This window comes from Penicillium samsonianum (assembly GCF_028829775.1).
Source record: "Penicillium samsonianum strain IBT 33392 chromosome Unknown utg000003l_segment0_segment0, whole genome shotgun sequence".
Taxonomy (NCBI): domain Eukaryota; kingdom Fungi; phylum Ascomycota; class Eurotiomycetes; order Eurotiales; family Aspergillaceae; genus Penicillium; species Penicillium samsonianum.
The window spans coordinates 3,588,932-3,609,197 of record NW_026643261.1 but is presented as its reverse complement, the minus strand read 5'-3'; the positions used below and the strand labels follow the sequence as shown (position 1 = coordinate 3,609,197).

General features: G+C 50.6%; 7 protein-coding genes across 7 annotated transcripts; 4 read left to right on the top strand and 3 right to left on the bottom strand.

The window, feature by feature from the left end:
- Positions 1–194: 194 nt before the first annotated feature.
- N7471_004970 (isopenicillin N synthase family dioxygenase) lies at positions 195–1,535 on the bottom strand (the record flags this gene model as incomplete). The annotated part of the gene is made up of 6 exons (XM_057277689.1): positions 195–266; positions 324–495; positions 547–683; positions 743–1,180; positions 1,216–1,323; positions 1,377–1,535. The coding sequence occupies 6 exons, from the start codon at positions 1,533–1,535 to the stop codon at positions 195–197; spliced, it is 1,086 nt and encodes a 361-aa protein (XP_057137299.1).
- Positions 1,536–3,706: 2,171 nt separating this feature from the next.
- On the top strand, positions 3,707–8,398 carry N7471_004969 (ABC transporter integral membrane type 1; the record flags this gene model as incomplete). The annotated part of the gene is made up of 5 exons (XM_057277688.1): positions 3,707–3,892; positions 3,991–5,142; positions 5,217–5,334; positions 5,420–7,048; positions 7,140–8,398. The coding sequence occupies 5 exons, from the start codon at positions 3,707–3,709 to the stop codon at positions 8,396–8,398; spliced, it is 4,344 nt and encodes a 1,447-aa protein (XP_057137298.1).
- A 391-nt stretch (positions 8,399–8,789) lies between these two features.
- On the bottom strand, positions 8,790–10,520 carry N7471_004968 (sugar porter family MFS transporter; the record flags this gene model as incomplete). Its single annotated transcript, XM_057277687.1, has 4 exons — positions 8,790–9,905; positions 9,957–10,037; positions 10,088–10,290; positions 10,346–10,520. The coding sequence occupies 4 exons, from the start codon at positions 10,518–10,520 to the stop codon at positions 8,790–8,792; spliced, it is 1,575 nt and encodes a 524-aa protein (XP_057137297.1).
- Positions 10,521–11,825: 1,305 nt separating this feature from the next.
- N7471_004967 (putative C6 transcription factor (Mut3)) lies at positions 11,826–15,665 on the top strand. Its single transcript, XM_057277686.1, has 6 exons — positions 11,826–12,468; positions 12,530–13,092; positions 13,119–13,282; positions 13,340–13,951; positions 14,010–14,394; positions 14,446–15,665. Exons 1-6 carry the CDS (start codon positions 12,222–12,224, stop codon positions 15,490–15,492), a joined length of 3,018 nt encoding a protein of 1,005 aa, XP_057137296.1. The 5' UTR covers positions 11,826–12,221; the 3' UTR covers positions 15,493–15,665.
- Positions 15,666–15,928: 263 nt separating this feature from the next.
- On the top strand, positions 15,929–16,351 carry N7471_004966 (uncharacterized protein; the record flags this gene model as incomplete). The annotated part of the gene is made up of 1 exon (XM_057277685.1): positions 15,929–16,351. One exon carries the CDS (start codon positions 15,929–15,931, stop codon positions 16,349–16,351), a length of 423 nt encoding a protein of 140 aa, XP_057137295.1.
- Positions 16,352–16,685: 334 nt separating this feature from the next.
- On the bottom strand, positions 16,686–17,025 carry N7471_004965 (uncharacterized protein; the record flags this gene model as incomplete). The annotated part of the gene is made up of 3 exons (XM_057277684.1): positions 16,686–16,751; positions 16,808–16,882; positions 16,939–17,025. 3 exons carry the CDS (start codon positions 17,023–17,025, stop codon positions 16,686–16,688), a joined length of 228 nt encoding a protein of 75 aa, XP_057137294.1.
- Positions 17,026–17,935: 910 nt separating this feature from the next.
- N7471_004964 (oxidoreductase, 2OG-Fe(II) oxygenase family) lies at positions 17,936–19,416 on the top strand. The gene is made up of 2 exons (XM_057277683.1): positions 17,936–18,456; positions 18,585–19,416. Exons 1-2 carry the CDS (start codon positions 18,125–18,127, stop codon positions 19,171–19,173), a joined length of 921 nt encoding a protein of 306 aa, XP_057137293.1. The 5' UTR covers positions 17,936–18,124; the 3' UTR covers positions 19,174–19,416.
- Positions 19,417–20,266: the final 850 nt, after the last annotated feature.

Genomic DNA, 20,266 nt, shown 5'->3' with positions numbered 1-20,266 from the left:
GACAGAAACAATACTCCTCTCCCTCACCTTCTCTCAACCTCCAGGAGTCCTTCTCAGAAGCATCTGTATTCAACTTGTATTCGACATATCTCTCAGGACAATGCGGTTCCCTCAATATTTAATCTGCCCTAAGGCCTTGGAGGTAGTGAGCTTCCTTCAGCAATTCTGCCCTATAAGCGACCTGCTGCTGTAGCTCAATGGACTGGTTTTGCGGGAGGGTCCTGTCCATATCTAGTGTACGCCTTTGACATTCGCTGACGAATAAACTAGAATTGTCTGTCAGCTACTTATTCTCATCGCAATAAACCCCTAGGATTACTCACTTCACCTGCCTTGAATGGCTCTCGGCAGGCAGGCTTTTCATCCGAAAGACAGGATTCCAAGACCGACACCGTAATATCAGGGTCAACACTGAAGAAGAATGGGATTGAATATCGTTCTTTCCCAGTCAGATTGGTCACGCGGTGGGAGGTCGACCTGAACGTTTCATTCGTCCTGAATAATCAGCTTCAACTTTGACAAATGATCATTGTGCATGATTCCTACCAAATGGCCAAGCAATCAGCAATATTCACAACCAACGTCCCGGGAATTGGCGGTGCAACGACCCATTCACCCCGACGGTTAAGGACCTCGAGAGCTGGGACCGAGTCCTGGGATAGAATAGTGAGGCATCCATAATCCTGGATGTAGTATTTATTTGAGCAAGCCTGCAAGTGCGTGATTAGAACTGAGGACTTACGGTATGCGATCCGACCCCCTCTTGCACTTCTCCAACTACAGGCTGAGGAGGATAATGCATCATCCTCGACTGCGCGCCCGGGTACTTCATTTTTGAATCGAAGAAATGCTCTTCCTCCCCTACTGCCAGCGCAAATATTCTCATCAACGCTCGACAAAGGTTCAACCCCTGGGCAAACCACTGCAGGAATGTCTCCCGAAAGCCAGGGAGGATGTCGTCCCCTGGCCACTGGTTATCCCCGTACAAGCCATAGATATCTGGGGGGAGCATATCATCCACGGATCTTTGAGAATCTCCTCCAATTTCGTATCCGATATTGAAAGCTTCGGAGAGTGTCCCGGCTAAGGTTTTCTCGGCGAGGTTGTCGGAATATGTTCCAGTGCTTTTCTCAGCATAAAAGGGAGTGAAACCGCGGTATTTCTGGCCATGGGTTACTATCTGTCACATACCTTACAGGTTCAAAATGGCCATACCTTGGACTGCCCCATATAGTACTTCATTTTCTGCTCCTCTGTGAGAGAGAAGAATTCATGGGCCGCAGTGTGGCTGGCGGTTATAAGATCCTCTGGTATCCCATGATTCTGGCGATATTCGTGTCAATATATGTAGAGACTCGAACAGCAAGAAACATTACTTTGATATAAAAGAACCCGACTTGCGTGCAGGCATGGTATATGTGCTGAGCCAACTTCTTGCGCTCGTCAAGATGGGAGCTGTTCAGGGTCGAGAGATCGATGATGGGAATGTGGTCGAAATCGCCTGCCTGAAGCTTTGCCTCTCGCGAGTCTCCCATGATGATGGCGACACGGTTATCCAGGATTTCAGTTTTGGTTGTGTGCTATGCACCGTGAGTCAAGCGTTGGCCATTTACTAGAGGGCTACTGGCAGTTCATTCATGCGGCGTCGGCGAATACCATACGCCACTACGTATTATGTGTTGGCATGTATGTGGGCAGGTTTCCTAGGAGCTGGAGCTGAGATTACTTATAATCACCAGAACTGCAGGATAGACCCACATTACGTAGGATGGTCCTCGCATCAGAGTAGCGGTGTATTGAGCAGAATTCGAGAAAGAGAACTTCGATTGGTCCAAAAAGATCCAACAATAACACTCAGATCGCAGAGCTAGAGCACGCTGCTCCTGAAAGTTTCACTATGCTGCAAGTATTTGAAATCCTATACGGAGCACGGCCATTCAGACATGTTCTGCCGTCCATCTGTGCATCATTTACACAGTGTGCAATCTGGCGAGGTGTTCTGTGCCCCATGCCAAAGACGTAAATGCGTCGGCAGCACATAGGCCTCCACTTTCATAGCTGATGTTGCCAAGTCTCGGAAGAGCCCCTCGAAGGCACTGTTGGGTCAATTAAAGTCCCTTCTGGGTACCGCTGTCGCTTCTGGTCGTATGTTTTGTCCGTATGTGTTTTGGGGAAGAGAACCTAGCTAACTTGTGCTTTTATGTAGTTCAACAAAGTGCAATGGTAATAGTACGCCCGCTATCGATAATCTGGGGGCGTGGGATTTCAGGTCGGATATGCGAGGCAAGGCGAACTCTATCAAGTGCTATGTAGGAAAGATTTGATGTCTGAATGCCTTGTTTTAGAACGGCAGAAAATTTAAAATAACTACCTCCAGGGCTGAATTATTATCACACATGCCTTAATAATCAAAGTACCCTTCCAAGGTTCCTGGAAAGCTGCAACGATTAAACTATCCCGGGGTCCAGGAGAGCAGTTTCAATCAAAGTACCCTTCCAAGGTTCCTGGAAAGCTGCAACGATTAAACTATCCCGGGGTCCAGGAGAGCAGTTTCAATCAGTCAAACCCATTAGTCTGGACGTACAACCTCCAGAATTATGTGCACATCCCACATACCTTCTAAGTTACCCTCTCAGTCATACTGATAGTGATATAGGGGTCTTTCGGGCGACTACTTAAAACCTCATCCGTCGCAATAGTCGGCTCTGCATCATCATTGTGGTGATAACTCCGAAGAAGTCGCCATCCGCGATAAGGTCAATGACACTATATGGTCTAGGTTATGAGGCCTGCATATCTAGATTGAGATTGGTCAATCGATGATTGCATATAATATTCCCACTCTAGTCGCGAACATTTTATGCACAGGTATATAGAACCTCGCTATTTTCGCGCCTTGATGAAATTTTGCATGATGGAACTCCCTCTCTTATACCCGTACCGCGAATCTATTTTTCAATTGCCTGTCAGTTTGGCCGAGTGGTTAAGGCGATAGACTTGAACATTGGACTCGATCCGAGAACTCGTTCCCTGAGTTTGTCCACTACATGTCACAATCTATTGGGTTCGCCCGCGTAGTCGAACCCTGCAGCTGACGAAAAGCTTTCTTTTTGCTTCCCTCTCATACTAGTCACCTGTGGGACATGGATCGTTTTATGGTAACGTAAATGAGCTTTTTTGATCTCGAGAATATCGTTATTCAAGGGCTAGCAAGGACAAAGGTCTCCAACACAAACGCGGTTGTGTCACGTGATTCACATATCTGGTGAGCCTATACTAAATGAGATTATTTATTTAAGTTAGAGTTAGGATAAGCCGGAGTTCCACATTTATACCGCGGGCCGCTATTGTTTAATAAGACTTAGTAGTTAGCCGGAAGGCGTGTGAACTTCAATTGTGATAAACTCGTGAAAATTGCCGTGTAGAGCCTAGATTCCAGCCCTTATATCTGTACGAAAGTGGAAAAGCTCCCCGAGGGAAATTATAATAAAACATTCCTTCTAACTATAGAGAGCGGACACTAACTTGTGGCTAAGGTTCTAAATCCTAATCCTAATATTGCACCAGATTCCTTCGCATCGCGCAATTGCATTTCCCGTGACATAAATATAACCACCTCCCCCCATATGTAAGCCCTGAAGTGTTTTGCTAAGGCTCCAAGGGGATATCTAAGTTCTCCTGACTCTTGACTCTTGAGAGGTTAGAAATGCCGCCCGAAGCTCGGTTTGCCGTCGTTGCTAGCACGGGCGCTTTCGACTTTACGCCCGCCTTCGAGGACGCCGTTCTCTGCATCGTCCCTTCGGCCCTCTTTCTAGTTGTGGCCCTACAGCGTCTCTTCTGGCTCGCGAGACAGCCTCGCAAGGTCGCCAAAAGCCACCGGCCAATCGTGAAAGTGGCACGTGATAACCTCCGCCCTAGAAACCATAGACTTTTTCGAGTCCATCGTGTCCGCAAGAAAAAAACAACTACTGACTGGTTCAGTAACTGCAGGGATTGATCGGCGTCTACACGGCTCTACAACTTGCAGTCTTGCTGTACTGGGCTCTGAATGCAGAGAAGTGGCCTTTCTCTCAGTTGCGGACGTCGGCCGCCGTGCTCGCCTTCGTCGATGGATTTTTGCTCTTGTTCCTGTCCCATGCCGAGCACGCGCGCTCGGTGCGACCATCGACCATCATAAACGTTTATTTACTCTTTACTTTGCTCTTTGACTGCGTCGTCGCCAGAACCCTGTGGCTTGCCGACCATGACTCCGCTATCTCGGGCCTCTTCACCTCAACTGTCGCGATCAAACTCTTTGTCTTGACTTTGGAAGCTTGGGAAAAGAGACCTATACTCCTGTCCCAGTACCAGTATCTCTCCCCAGAGGCAACCAGTGGCATACTGGCCCGGAGTGTCTTCTGGTGGCTGAATTCATTCATGCGAACCGGGTTCACTCGCTCCCTCACCGATCATGATCTGCTCCCCATTCATGACAGCCTAGCGGCACGAACACTACTCCCAAAAGCACGAAACTCATTTGGTTCATCAAACCAGTCCAACCGCCATGCATTGGCCTTCTCCACGTTGTGGGCCACCAAGTATATATTTCTTGCTGGCGTGGCACCCCGGCTTGCATTGGCAGCTTTCAAGTACACGCTGCCCTTTCTCATCACTAGAACGACTTCCTGGACGGCCGATCTGTCGCAGTCGGATGCAATTGGATGGGGGCTGACGGGCGCATGGCTGCTGATCTTCCTTGGGCAAGCAATTTCGAACGGCTTTTATTACCAGATGACATATCGATTTGTCACTTCGATTTGCGGCAGTCTCTGCAGTTTGATCTACACCAAGACGTTGGATCTCAGCAGCACGGCTCTCGATGAGTCTGTGGCAGTATCGCTCATGTCCACGGACACCGAGAGTATCTGTCAAAGCGCCGCAACCTTACACGAGCTTTGGGCCTCGCCAATTGAGTCCGCAGTCGCCATTTTTCTCCTGTACAGGCAGCTTGGACTTGCCGCGCTGGCCCCGGTCGTTGTAGCAATCATTGCCACTACTGGAATGTTGCAGCTTGCCCAGTTCATTGGCATGGCCAAGAAGAGATGGATGAGGGGCATCCAAACGCGGGTCGATGTAACGGCTTCCGTCCTCGCATCCATGAAGGTGAGGATCCAGCGGAAACGCCTGATAATACCTATTCTTGATGACAGGCTACAGTACTAATCGGTTCGCTGCAGGAAGTCAAAATGCTTGGTTTGTCGGATATTGTCGCGAACATGATCCAGAACCTCCGCGTAACAGAACTGGACTTATCCAAGCAATATCGCAGACTGTTGGCCATACAGACTTTCATTGGTAGGTACCTGGGTTATGAACCCTTGCTATGCCGCGTTTTCAACGTGTCGTCATGACGCTGCTGCTGACTCCTTTGGCCGAGCAGCAATGAACACGGCGACCATCGCCCCTCTGGCGACCTTTGTAACCTTTGTGATTGTTTCCAAGAGCACTGGTCAGCCCTTGAACACGGAGTCTGCTTATACCTCGCTCTCGCTGATATACCTTTTGTCGGACCCTATGGTTGTCGTGTTTCGTACCATCCCATCCGTCAGTGCCGCCCTCGCGTGCTTTTCTCGCATTCAAAACTACTTGTTGTCTGAAAGCTGTACCGATTACAGACTGCCCTTGAGCGAGCGGGATCATCATTCAAGCCAAGGCGATGAGAAAGGCGACACGCTTGTGGCGATATCAGGAGCCAGTTTTGGCTGGGTTCCCGGAAATCCGGACATCCTCAACGACATCACCGTCAACATCCGCAGGTCTTGCTTCACATTCGTCGTCGGACCCGTGGGCTCGGGCAAGAGCACCCTCATGCGAGCAATTCTGGGAGAAGTCCCGCTCCGAGCGGGTTCCATCCATGCCGATCCCGGCAACATTGCGTTTGTTGGTCAGGAGCCCTGGATCCAGAACCTGACCATACGCCAGAATATCCTAGGCAGTACCAGCTACGACGCGGAATGGTACAGCAAAGTTGTCTACGCGTGCGGGCTGGAGCAGGATATCGGCGAGCTTCCCGACGGAGATGCGACAAGGGCGGGCAGCGCGGGTTTTTCGTTGAGCGGCGGCCAAAAGCAGCGGCTCGCCTTGGCCCGAGCCGTCTACTCTAGGGAAAAGACAGTCTTGTTGGACGATGTCTTTGCAGGGCAGGATGCGGCGACCGAGGAGCACGTCTTTCAGAATCTTTTTGCCGAGACGGGTCTCTTCCGGCAGATGAGCATAACTGTGGTCTGTGTCACGAATGCCATTCATAGACTCGCCTATGCCGATCATGTGGTCGCTCTAGATGTGAGCGGCCATATCATGCACCAAGGCTCATTCGCCCAACTTCAATCCGATACAGATTATCTGCATGGGCTGGCAGTCGAGCAGAACGGCGCGATTGACGCGCAGGACGCAGCTAAAGCATCGGTGCAGCATCGCCACGAGACTGTTCCCAAGGGTCGATCCGAACAAGATGCTGACCAGAACAGCGACGACTCTGAATCGCCCGGACGAGTCCTCGGCGAGTTTGCCACATATGCATATTACTTTGGCTCCGTCCCTGTATGGCACACCATACTGTTCGCTGCCCTCACCATTCTGTACGCGGGAGGTTCTCGGATGACGGCACTCGTACTCAGCTTCTGGACGGACACTGCAGAAGAATCCGGCCAAGCCACCAATGACTACTATCTCGGGCTCTTCGGAATGCTCACCGGTCTCGCCGTCTTGGGCATCACAGGGGCCGCCTATTTCTTCCTGGTCGTTATGGTGGCTTTGAGCTCCGAGGTTCTCCACGCTCGGCTTCTACATTCCGTCATGAATGCCCCTGTGGCCTTCTTCTCGCGCACCGACGTCGGAGTCACCACGAATCGCTTCAGCCAGGACATGTCGGTCGTCGATACCGAGCTGCCCTTCGCCCTTGTGGATTTCTGCGTCAACTTTGCCCTCATCATCATGTCGGTCATCCTGATGTGCGTATTTTCTGGGTATTTTGCAGCCACACTTGTGCCCTTCGTCGCTTTCTGCTGGTGTAAGTTCTGACGGCCCGCCCCCAAGCCCCATAATGTGACACAAAAGATCATGGCACTGACCCCCAAGCTACTATTACTATGGGCCAACAGTGCTGCAAAAGTTCTACGTGCGGACGTCTCGGCAGATCCGACTGTTTGATCTTGAAGCCAAGTCTCCCCTCTTCACGCAGTTTCTCGACCTCCTCCAGGGCCTATCCACGGTGCGGGCGTTCGCGTGGGGGCCGCGCTTCATCGAGCAGTACCTGGACCTTCTCGATGCCTCGCAAAGACCCTTTTACCTGCTCTTCTGCATCCAGCGCTGGCTGGGCCTCGTGCTCGACCTGATGACCGCCGTCCTCGTGACTGTCATGATGGTCCTAGTCGTGGAGCTGCGGGCGCAGCTGTCGGCGCAGTACGTGGCCCTGGCCTTCGTGCAGGTCATGTCGTTCGGCCAGTCGCTGGCCCACGTCATCCAGGACTGGACGCAGCTCGAGACGTCGTTTGGTGCCGTCGCGCGCGTCAAGACGTTCTGCACCGACACCGAGTCGGAGAACCGACCCGCTGAGACGGGTACCGTGCCCAAGAACTGGCCGGCGCACGGCCGCGTCACCATCAAGGATCTGGTGGCCTCGTACGATGCGCGCGGCGGCGGCGAGCCCGTCCTACGCGGCGTGAGCCTTGACATCCCCGCCGGTGCCAAGGTCGGCATCTGTGGCCGCAGCGGGAGTGGCAAGAGCTCGCTCCTGGGCTGCATCCTGCGGCTCCTCGAAGTCGGCCCCGGCTCGAGCATCACCATCGACGGCGTCGACATCACGACGCTGCCACGGCAGGCTGTGCGCGCTGCAGTGGCCGTTGTGCCGCAGCACCCTTTCTTCCTGAAGCACACGAGCCTCCACGACAACCTTGTCGTCCTTCACCGACAGCAGCACCGGCAGGAGCACGAACAGCACGAGCAGCAGCAGCAAACCGACGACGACAAGATTCTCCAAGTCCTGCGCCGGCTCAAAATGGACGATGTCGTAGATCGGATGGGCGGCTTGGACAGCCCGCTGGACGCCGACCGGCTCTCGCAGGGCCAGCGCCAGCTCCTGTGCATCGCCCGGGCCATGTTGGCGGGCAAGCGGATCATCCTAATCGACGAGGCGAGCAGCAACGTCGACGAGCGGTCCGAGCGGCTCATCAGGGACGTCATGCGTGAGCAATTTGCCAGCTGCACCGTCATTGCCGTTGCGCATCGCCTCGGTGCCGTTGTCGACTTCGATCGTGTTGCTGTCATGGGCGGTGGTCAGCTCCTGGAATGGGATAGTCCTCGCGCTCTCCTGAAGCGAGATAGCGAGTTTAAGAGGCTTTGGGACCTTGGGGCGAGTTAGAGGAGCGGTTAAATCTATAGGTCTTGTGTGTCTGGCCTTGTTTAACCTCAGGGCTAAGGTCCACATCGCATGGGCGGCAATTTCATAGCATGCTGCAACAACTACCAAAGTCGCGCCAGGTGTATATAGGGACCCAAGTTCATGACCATGTATCTACCTACCGCTAGTAGGAATGCCGCAGACAAACTTTCAGGGAGTCAGCGACAACACTTGCCCGTGGCCAATACTCCCTCACTGCCGGGTCGATGTACTTCAGCGCGCAGGGGAAGTGCATTAGGAATAACCCCCCAGGAGTCATTTTGCTTCTACTGGAGATGTTTGCTCTCTATTGGCAATCACTGAAACTACGAGATGTTCTGTTCGTCACTTCATAAATTCTATATCGTACAATCTAAACCTCCTTGGTTCCGATCCCAACCCCAGACCCACTGTGACTGCTACCTATACTAACAGTGTCATAAGTAGGATGCATCGACAGCGGATGCAGCCCCTTGTGTCGGATCTGTGAGCGCGGTGTAATAGCCACTGGAGTGCTCTCGTCAACAAAGGAGCGCTCCGACTGCTCATCACCAGACTGTGTGTTGAAGACCTCCTCGACCTCCTCAAGAGAACAACCCGCAGTCTCAGGATAAAAGGCCCAAACAACAACCATCGCCGCCCAATTGAACGCGACAAAGCAATAGAAATAATTGGATCCGATATTTTTCAGTGCGATAGGTGAGCACTGCGCGAAGATAAGACTAACGCTCCAGTTCGTGGCAGTCGCCATAGACGAACCACGCGCTCGAAGGGGCGTGGGGAAGATCTCAGACTGGTAGATCCAGGAGATCATGCCAAGAGCAGTGAAGAAGAACGAGAAGACGAAGAACATGGCGATGGCAGCTCGCAGAGCATGTGGATTGGCGTTAGGGTCGCTGAAATCGATGTACCGCGCGAGTATGGCCTCAATACACAGGGCTGCTCCCATGCCGAACAGTGATGGGATGAGCAGTTTCCGGCGCCCGACTTTGTCGATGAAGAGCATGAAGACCGTGTTCCAGAATAGCGCTAGTGCGCCCCAGAGACCGATTATCATGAGAGATGTTGATGGTGTAAGGCCGAGTGCTTTGAAGAGTCGTGGGCCGTAGTTTGAGATTACGTTTGTGCCTGAGCACTGGGTGAATACTTGCAGGCCACAGGCTAAGAGGATCCTGCGTCGCCAGCGCGGGGAGAGGAGAAATTGGCGCCAGGATCGCACGGCGGATTGCTTCTCGGATGCTAGGCTCTCTTGAATTTGGAAGAGCTCGTGTTCTAGTAGTTGGTTGTTGGCTGCGTTCTGGTTGAGATGGAGTCGGGTGAGGACGGAGCGGCCTTCTCCCTCTCTGCCCTTTTCGATGAGCCATCTTGGAGATTCAGGAAGGAACCAGACACTACAGGTGAGAATTATTGCTGGCGCGACTTGAAAGGAGAGTGGAAAACGCCAGGAAAAGGCTCCACCTCGAAGGGAACACCCGTATCCCACCCATTGCTTGAAACCTGTTAGTTGGATCATAGCAAAATCCCAGCGGGAATTACTCACAGCAACCACGAACCCCAAGGCAATCATCCATTGTTGCATACTGGCTAACATCCCCCGAATTTGTGGTGAGGCAACCTCGGTCTTGGTTCACATTAGATAAAGCTTAGCAGCTGGACCATGTATCAACCTACACAATAAACGGGAATAGTGGCAGACATCTGCCCAGTCGCCAGACCCGCGATGCATCGACCGGCGATAAGCATCGCGATACTGACCGCACCTCCTTGGAGGCCAGCACCCAGAGTGGCAAGGAGACCGCCGATGAAGAGGACCATTCGGCGGCCATAGTAATCCGAAACATATGGGGCGAGGACCGAGCCCACGATTGCGCCTCCTGATCGCCAATTAGATACCGATCGCGGCAAGATCCGACGAAGATGGAGTCTCACCGATATACGAGGAAATAATGCCCCCAGCGGCAGCGTCAGACAAAGTTGGAGATCCAAATCGGTGCAGAAAGGCCTCCTGCTCGATACTGGAAGAGATCACGCCCGAATCATAGCCGAACAGGAATGATCCCAGCGCGGCAGAGGCGCAGCAGAAGGTGACGAGGTAGAAAGTCATAGTATATGTCGCATGGCTCCATAGCCTGTAAAAATTGGCATTAGAGGACGAGGCAATCCATATAAGGCCGAGCTAGAGAAAGTCGCGTTGGCGTTGTTATACATGCCGATCCACCTTGGGGAAAGTGGGACGTGCCGCAGGGGCTAATTGCGAAATGGAATGCCATGCGGGATGCGAGGGATCTTCAGAATCGTTTCAGGGCTAAAATGAATAGAGGGCGATAGTCAATAGCCTAATTAACTGTTTTAAACAATTATGACGCAGTCAGCTTGGCATACAATGTTATGTACATAAAGGACTATTAATGAGGCACATCGTGAACCCGAACCTCGGGGGCCCGATTAAAATGGATTGTCGTGAATAGGACGATAGGGCGATAGGGTGATAGGGTGATAGGGCGATAGCTCATTTCGATGTTTTGCATTCCCCGTATCTCGCGCCACAGGGCTGTTAAAGCATTTTGACGCATGGTGCCTTGTTTCGAAGACCCCTCTGCATGGCAGACCCCTTCATGATGACAGCGCAAGGGCGTTCAAGGGTTCAGGGCTGTATGTTGTGCTCTGCACTTTCGGACTTTATGCTGTGTACTGCAATGTTCTTATTGCATACATAGAGAGCAATAATAGAAACGAAGTACTATTGTAGTGATCTGAGGTCCCGAGGTCACAGCCTTATATTACAAATAGAATTGAGCAAATCCATGGATGGATTTGCTCCTGCACAGGTGATCACCCTTTTCTGTGCCGGGATACTCCGTACGGAGTACATGATGGTAGTATGCAGGAAGAGATTAATAAAACTGGCTAATACTGTGAGGTTGGTACGGAGTACTCGTATAAGTTCCGAGGAACCCATATTAATAAGATCCCACAGGACCTCGGCTGCAGTTCAGTTTCAAACCCAAACAATACACAACACAATAGTACGGAGTACATAAGATGCTTGAATTTCCCTTCATAATTTCAATGAGAGACTCAAATATCGGTACTCCGTACGCAGTACGGAGTAGAAGTCGGCGAATTGAGCGAGGCAGGCCGAGTCTAGACAAATCGGGCAGTGGAGACGGGGCTAAAGCCTTAACAGCGAGATAGTCGAGTTCCTATTGGACATGAGGATCATGAAAATCCCAAAAATGCCTCAGTCAGAAGGGAAAATTCTGGAAAAAAGAAAAACGGACACGGAACTTTATGTATCGGCGTCGCGCATAGTGAACCCCCGATATCCACCTGGGCACCGGTCATAAGGCGTATGACTCTTTGAATGACTAAACTAAACTGGTCCACGGGTTTGATGGTGAACTTGATCCTTTTCTTGAATAAGATAATACGTTGTTCTTTGTACTTTGCAAGGTTGAACCCTTGAAGTCTTTTGATATTTCCTAGTCAACACACCGCTTTCGGGAATTAATCATTTCATCATCGTCGATCTCCATTCCCCCCCCCTCAAGACCCTAAGATCCCCCTCAGACCCTTCAACTAGTACTCCAAATTTTACTTTCCCAGGGATTTCCAATCGAACACTACGCAGACTTTGCAGACTCCACTGTCCTTTTCCGCTTTGATTCTGCTTATCTTGCGACCATCGAAATAGGGCGATCCATGATATTTAGTGACATAGTGATATTCACTTCGGATCGCCCGCCAAGGCCAACATTTGTCTTTACATGACTCCGTGCATTTTACGGACCTCAGATATCCAGTCATGGCGACTACGACGAGCCCTCTTTCTGGCGAGAATGAGGAGGATCCCGCGCCCATGAACGACTTCAAATATTCGCCTGATGACGATCACCATGACACTTCTCCCCATGATGCCTCCACCACAGACCCTAAATCACTGCCTGCGCAGAAGAGACGACGAGTCGGCCGCGCATGCGACGAATGTCGCAGAAAAAAGATCAAGTGCGATGGCAAACAGCCATGCACTCATTGCACAGTCTATAGTTATGGTACGCGAAGCCCTATGCATTTAAATCTCCGAAAACGTTCATGTGCCCTAACAGTCTTTAGAGTGTTCGTACGACCAACCTTCCAATCGCCGTCGAAATCCCGCGCCGCAATATGTTGAGGCACTTGAAAATCGGCTCCAAAAAGCCGAAGCGCTCCTTCGAATCGTTCTTCCAAATGTCGACCTCGATGATCCGCAACTAGATGTGCATGCGACAGAACAAAAATTCACCGCCGCTCAAAAATCAAAAGCGACCGAAGATGTCAAACCGTCGATTGCACAAGATACAGCGCAAGACGGGGCCGACGAGGGACTACTTGAAACCATGGTCGATAATTCGGGCTGCTTAGATCGGGATGACCAGGGCCATTGGGATTACCACGGGCACACGTCGGGCGTTCTATTTGTTCGCCGATTGCGCAAACAGTTGGGCGCTGCAGATATTACAGGCCCCATGGCACGATCGCGCCCCTCGATAACCGCACATATGCTGGATAGTCCGAAGTCTATGTCCGAGTCGCCTCAAGATACAACATTACCTCCTACACATGACCTACCTCCCCGGGCGGTCGCTCTCCGCTTGTGTCACAATGCGATCGACCATGCCTGCTCCTTGATGAAATTTGTGCACATACCCTCTTTTTATGCAAGTCTGGACCGCATTTACGATACTCCCCGGAACAATTCACGAACCAAGAGAACGCCTTCTTGCCGCTTTTGTATATCGTCATCGCGGTTGGCTGCTTGTTCTCGGACGATGAATCGGGACAAGGTACCCTGGATTTGGCTGGCTACGAAGGCGCAATAGGCCAAGGGTAAGTCATATTAAATCCGTATGCTGGTCTATGGCACCGACTAATTTCTTTTGACAGGTTCCAATTCTTCAAGGCCGGTCGACAACTGCTGGAGATCACCGACTGCCGTGACTTGGTTTCTCTCCAGGCAATCTGTTTTATGGTCCTCTTCCTCCAATCATCTGCGAAGTTGAGCACATGCTACTCATATGTGGGAATTGCACTTCGTTCAGCACTGCGATTAGGTCTCCATCGCTCTGTTGCGGCAGATTTCAACCCCCTTGAACGAGAACTTCGAAAGCGCATCTTCTGGGTCATCCGCAAGATGGACATCTACGTGAGCACGCTCTTGGGTCTTCCCCAGATGCTGAGTGACGATGATATCGATCAAGAGTACCCAATGGAGGTTGATGGTGATTTCATTACTACGGAAGGAATCACTCAACCCCCATCTAACCATACACCGCTGATGGCTGGATGCAATGCGCACACTCGTCTTTCGAACATCATTTTGAAGGTGGTGAAATATATCTACCCAGTCAAAAATGCCCGCTATCGCTCCAAGTCAGACCAGCGATACATGGTCAGCCACTCAAAAATCCGGGAGATCGAGCGAGATCTGCAAACTTGGATGGAGGAATTGCCTCCTGCTCTGCGACCGGGCACAGAAGTCTCGCCCCAGCTAGAACGGTAAGTCTCAAGTCTACAATACTAATGTTTTGAATCAATTTGACTAACAATTAACTAGTGTCCGGCAATTGCTGCGTATAAGCTACGCCCACGTGCAAATGGTCATGTACCGCCCGTTCCTCCATTACGTCTCTGGTGGTTCTCAAGCGCGTGGCGTGGACAAGCGGTCATATGCCTGTGCAGCAGCTTGCGTCAGCGTTTCGCGAAACATTGTTCACATCACGACCGGAATGCAAAAGAGAGGACTGCTCAATGGGTCCTTCTGGTTCACCATGTATACGACCTATTTCGCTATCCTCTCCTTGATCTTCTTCGTGCTTGAAAATCCGGATTCACCTACAGCCAAAGATGGCGTCCTGAAAGATGCCATGGAGGGCAAAAATACTCTAGCCGGATTGGCCAAGAAGAGTCTTGCTGCCGACCGGTGTTCTCAGAGCTTGAACGTAAGTTCTCCTACCTTAAATTTGGAATGACCTTGGCTAATTATATTGCAGTGCCTTTTCAAGACGTTGCCCGAGATGTTGAAAAATCGCCAGAGCTCAAAGACTCCTGTAAACCTCAAGCGACCCGCGCCATCTAACACTGCTGAGCCTGGGCTGAAGCCTTCTTTCGAGAAAACGCTGCCACATCGGTCAAGCACTTTCCCAGCGCAGATGATGTCCCAGCCAGCTGTTAACGATGACCAGAACCGCCGACAACAAAGTCTGGACAATGTCCAGCCTGTCAGCAATCGCTCTACTGACGTTAACCACCAGTCCACGTGGATTTCAACATCGCCTGAGCTGCTGACGGAAACCATGACCACCCCGGAGCATATTTCCTCATCCGGAATGACGCCCTCCATGCCCAATCAAGAGCCATCAAGTCTAGCATGGGCTCAGCAATTCACCAATCCGTCCAATCTCCCAGATCTCATGCCAATGATGTTCCCATCAGACGATCCATTCGCATATCCAACACAGCCCATGTCCACCTTGGAAGATGATCACTTCCGGCACGACCCTACAGGAATGCCATCGCAGTATCCCTTCGATTCAGCGCCAGGCATGGGGCCCTCCACACCAGGCGACCCCTCCAGCGCAGGGGTCTCCACTCCAACCTTTGACTTCACAAACATGCCGAATTACCCCATCGCAAATCCACCAGGGATGAAGTCATCAGTGCCAAGCCACCTCCGCCCCTCCCACTCCCGAACTTCGTCCCGCGTCCACTCCCCAATCTCGCAGAGCCAGACTCCAGCAGAAGTGATCAGCAGTCCAGACCTGGTCTCAATCCCGAACCAGAATTTCGTCTGGCAGGGCTACAATTTCCAGCCCAACAATCCAAACGACATGGCAGCCGAGTCTGCACCACAACAGCAAGAGATGCCCGGTCCAAATGGATTACCTGATTTCAGCATGGGCATGGATGAGAGTATGGGCATGAATATGGATCTGGGGATCTCCTTTGATGATCTGTTCGGCAACAATGCCGCCTATCGACCGGGAAACGGGACCTCTGCTGAGGATTGGGCCCAGTGGATGAATGCCAACAGCATTTGACCTTGGTTTGGTTTGCCATATTTGTTTTCTCTGCTTTTTACGAGGATATGCTATCATGAAACCCAAAATCTTGGTGTAAAAACTGTTGATACCTGGTTGGGATTAGGAGTCTCGCTTTTCTTTTGCAATTACTATTAGCTATATACATAAATGCATACCGGATTTCTATACCACTTTGTGTCTTCTGTCTTTTGTTCGAAGGCCGATCACTCGAGTCAATCGAAGTAAGAGCGAGATGATTGCACCATTTTCGGCAGAAGTATTGTATGTGCTTGGTATGGTTGAATAAAGTACTACTGGATCAACCCTTTTCCGATACCCTCTCCAGTGGCCTACTCACCTTCCTCCTCCCTCCCCTACCACTCTCAAATCCCAGGTCTTCCCCCTCAATACTTGCAATCTTGCGCACGTGTCAAATACCCGACCTCGTCTCAAAATGTCTTCTGAAATATTGAAATCTGCATGGAAAGTAATCCCCATGTTTCAATCACGCTCTATTCCTATCACAATTCAATTTTACACCGAGAAACTCGGGTTTGAACTTGCCAGTGTAAAACCCGAGGAAGGCTCATCCGAGCAGATATTTTGCTCCTTATTCATTGGCAGAAAAGCAGACGCCAACTTCTACTTCTCAAAAGCAACAGCTGGGAATTTCACTACGTCACAGGCTATGATTGCCCTAGGGACCTCGCAGTTGGATGAGTACTACAATCATCTGAGATCTCTCGACGATGTTGAAATTGTGGAAGATGTCGAGGATACACCGTGGGGGTATAGGCAGTTCTCAATCAAAGACAATGATGGGAACCTCTTGACTTTTTTCAAATTTCTGGAAGGGGGCAATCCAGGCCAGGACTGAGGGGACTTTTGAGTGGTTGTCGCATTTTACGGCCCTGGTGGCCATAGATTCCGCTCACCATAAGACTCATTAAACTCTACTGCGATGCCTTATACCTGGCAGCCCTATCTGATTCCAAATACGAGGCTAGACACTACGCTCACGCTGTCGACAGTATATTTTGTAGTTTTACAGTCAAAAAGAAACCCAGCATAAATTCGTTCATTCATCAATGGTTTGTGGCTACGTAGCCAACACCAATATCTCCCGAAGGGATCTTGGGGACATTACTACTTCCATGATCCTCAAAGCTACCCATGGACCTTTGACTTGGGAAGTAGAAACCTTGTCCCAACTAGGTGCATTGGTCTGTAAGGGCATTGTGACGAGCCCCGGTACAGCCGCTTCCATCGGAGGTACACTGTGTGATTCTTGTCAGTCATCAGTTCTGTGTACTTAGGAATAGACATAACTTACGAGTGATTGCTCCGGGCAAGCCAAGAACGCGGCGGGGAAGGGAGGTACGGCAGGCAAGGTGCACAGTTGAGTGGACTTTGAACAGGTCTAATACCATATTACCATTCAGGGTCTCTGGTGTTGTCACTTACACCACCGACGACTCCAGCAGTGATCTGTGCGGCTACGAGAGTGGCTCCGAAGGCCAGGAAGGTCAGAAGTTTCTGATAGAAATGCATGGCGGAGATTGAATATAGTATCTTAGTAGTGATTGTGGAGAAATAAAATGTTTTACTTTCTCGACTTGGCCGAAATATCGGTGGTTTATATATTTGTCGGAGGACGTTCTGCTGATGGCCTTATACTACCTTTACCAGGATTATCACAGGCAGTCAGAATCTGACATTTATCCTGTCATCTATCCCTAGTCCTTGCTTCCCTGTCTCTTTATATAGCAAATACCTACCATTTATCTCCGTATCTGCGTTCTCTGGATATTATCCTCTTCTTGCTGACGCTCATGTGTTGCCCAATTACTCTATTGCATGAACCATCGGGTTCCACCACGCAAAGCACATACTTCTACGATCATTTGTTTTAAGCGTGCGGATGTGTGTGGAATGGTTGTCTGTATACCGGAAGCATAGGGATAGATATGTGATGGTGTTCAGAATCACCATGCATTTTGACTTGTCCCATTTCTCCTTTCTTCATAGATGGGTGCAATTTATATCCGAGTTGCCCTTCTATCTGCAACTGTGCTCTAAAAAATTATATAGATAGATCTTCACTTACAATATTGCTATTTTAGGCAATAAAAAGAAAGTGTACGATATATATATTGTGCTATGATGGATCTAATGTATGTCAATTGTTGAGTGATGCATTTAAAAGGACAAATTGAAATCGTACATAAGTCTATATATTATGTACCTATCAACAAACTGAATCAGTAATATTCACACCGAATAAGTTACTCCGGCATCCGCCTCACAGAAGACGACTCCCCAAACACGGAGTAACTTGCCATGTTTTGCCAATGAAGTCATACTCATCTTAGCTTCGGGCTAGCCCAGAATCTGTTGGACCCACATACTTCGACACTTCCACCTCAACGTCCAGAACCTTTCCTTTGCAAGATGGCCCTGCGCTACACCCTTTCTTGATTATATTCCTTTTCCATTGCCCATGGGCTGTCATCTCTACCTAGAGTCGGATCAATTGTAGCATCCGCAAGCCTCCGCCCCGGTCGCATGGAGAGCTAACAGTCCAAATCTCCCCTTGTACATTTAACATTACTTGGCCTACATATCCCCGTGACTATTTATAGCCAACCCAATGGCGTCACTTCCAAAGTTTTCCACCGTCTTTACCTGGGCCCTCTACTTCATCCCCGTGTATATCTTCATCCTCGACCCGCTACTGCGCGGATTCTTCCCAAGCCTACTGGCACCACCCGTGGACAGCGAAAACCTCTTCGACGAGTCCAGCGCACCAGGACCAGGCATCAACCTCACCGACGACAGCTTCATCAGCCCCGAAGATGGTGTACCATTCAGCTGCCCCGGCGCAGAGGGATACCGCGTGCATCTCCTCTCGCGCGAACCGCTGATCATATATATCGAGAACTTTATCTCAGAAACTGAAGCAAACCACATCCTGGACATGAGGTAAACCACCAGTCTCAACTGCAATCAACTCCCGAGAACACGGATATACACCATAACACACACACACACACACACACCCATGATAACCACAGACCAAGCTAACCGGACCAACCTCCCCCGAATCCCAGCGTGAACAAATACACCCCTTCAATCGTCTACGATGGCCAAACAGAACGAGTAGACCCAACAAAACGCCTCTCCGACCGTGCCCTTCTCGACCGCGATGATACAATCCGCTGCCTGGAAGACCGCGCCCGCGCCTTCCAGGGCTGGCGTCCGGACCTCTACATCGAGCGTATGTGGGCGCAGCGCTACAATGCCTCCGGCCACTACCGCCACCACTATGACTGGGCTGGGTCGCTGGCGCGGGGCGGGGACCGTTTTAGCACGTTTATGGTGTATCTCGATGCGGACTGTGAGGGTGGGGGAACGAATTTTCCGCGGTTGAGGATGCCGGGTGGGGAAGGATGGTGTCAGTTTTTGGAGTGTGAGCAGCGGGATGGGGTAGATGGGAGAAGGAAGAGGAAGGGGGAGGAGATGGGTATCACATTCAAACCTATCAAGGGTAATGCCGTGTTTTGGGAGAATCTTCGGCCGGATGGGACGGGGTATCCGGAGACTTGGCACGCTGCGTTCCCTGTTACAAAGGGGACGAAGGTTGGGTTGAATGTTTGGAGTTGGTACCAGCCAAAGCGGAGGAAGCGCTCGGGAAGGTGAGGTGGCACTTGCGCAGAGAGAAGACGAGCACGTGGGTGCTTTGGGTTCGGCTGGCTAAGCCACAGGCCAAGACATGTTCCAAGGAGCATCTGGAATGCTTGGGCTAGGCCCTTGTGAAGATAATGACATGCTCGGTAAGTACATGTATTTTATATATCAGGGGTAGCCAGAGATGTCAGGCCAAGATGTTACAGATAGAATAGAATTAGACAAGAACATTAGACTATAGAAGGTGACATATACGGTATAGTCAGAACATGAATGATTACATGTAAATGCCTCTAGATGCCTCTAGGGACCTCGGAATCCGAAACCAACCGAGTCATGCATGCCGGCCGTAACAAGGGCACCAGGCAGCCAGATTAATCAGAGGACTTGTCACACAACCTGGAAACATTGGATAAAAGGGATATGAAATTGGTCATACCAAGACACCAAGACTCCAAGACTTGATTCTTGGTCTCCGGAGCGGGAATTATTGGCAAGAGGAATCACTTGGCTGCCAAGAAGAATTGCCCATGGGATGTTTCTTGGAAGTTGGCTTGGCGAAATGAACACGCCACTCCTTGTTTCATTCATTCCCTGCTTCGTTTATTTTCTTTAATATTGGAACATTGAATTGAACGGGGAGGCCGTAAGACTCAATTACTGTTGAATTTACCTTGAATTTACGGTATGTTTGGTGCACTAAACTGATTTAGGGTAAACGGATGTACTTAAAACGCTTATAAGATAGGCCAGTTATGTACGGAGTTAGCACAGCCGTATATAAAATTACTAAAAATTACTCAAATTACTTAAAATATACATATTAGAATACCGTTTCTCCGTACTGTACCCTACTGTGCTACGTGTTAGCTCTGGAATGCTCACACACAGCCCCTCGTTCCCCCCCCCCGGTCCACCAGTCAAAAGCCATGGCGCCAACGCCTCTTGGTTCTTGGGGCCCGCACCGACGCTTGGCCCGGTCTTGGTCTTCTCGTTTCTCTCCTTGTCCTTCCGCCAGGCTTAGCAAAGCGGTATTTTCTGGGCAAAGGCTCGGCTCCTTTTCCTCTTCTGCGGAGAAACCCCCATTTTCTCTCTCTTTCCCCCC

Bases quoted from the DNA above. Each gene is read 5' to 3' on its own strand.
- N7471_004967 (XM_057277686.1), top strand. From the start codon at position 12,222: ATGGCGACTACGACGAGCCCTCTTTCTGGCGAGAATGAGGAGGATCCC. The intron at 13,283-13,339 runs GTAAGTCATATT...TTCTTTTGACAG, and splicing joins GAAGGCGCAATAGGCCAAGG to GTTCCAATTCTTCAAGGCCG. The intron at 14,395-14,445 runs GTAAGTTCTCCT...ATTATATTGCAG, and splicing joins GGTGTTCTCAGAGCTTGAAC to TGCCTTTTCAAGACGTTGCC.
- N7471_004964 (XM_057277683.1), top strand. From the start codon at position 18,125: ATGGCGTCACTTCCAAAGTTTTCCACCGTCTTTACCTGGGCCCTCTAC. The intron at 18,457-18,584 runs GTAAACCACCAG...CCCGAATCCCAG, and splicing joins AACCACATCCTGGACATGAG to CGTGAACAAATACACCCCTT.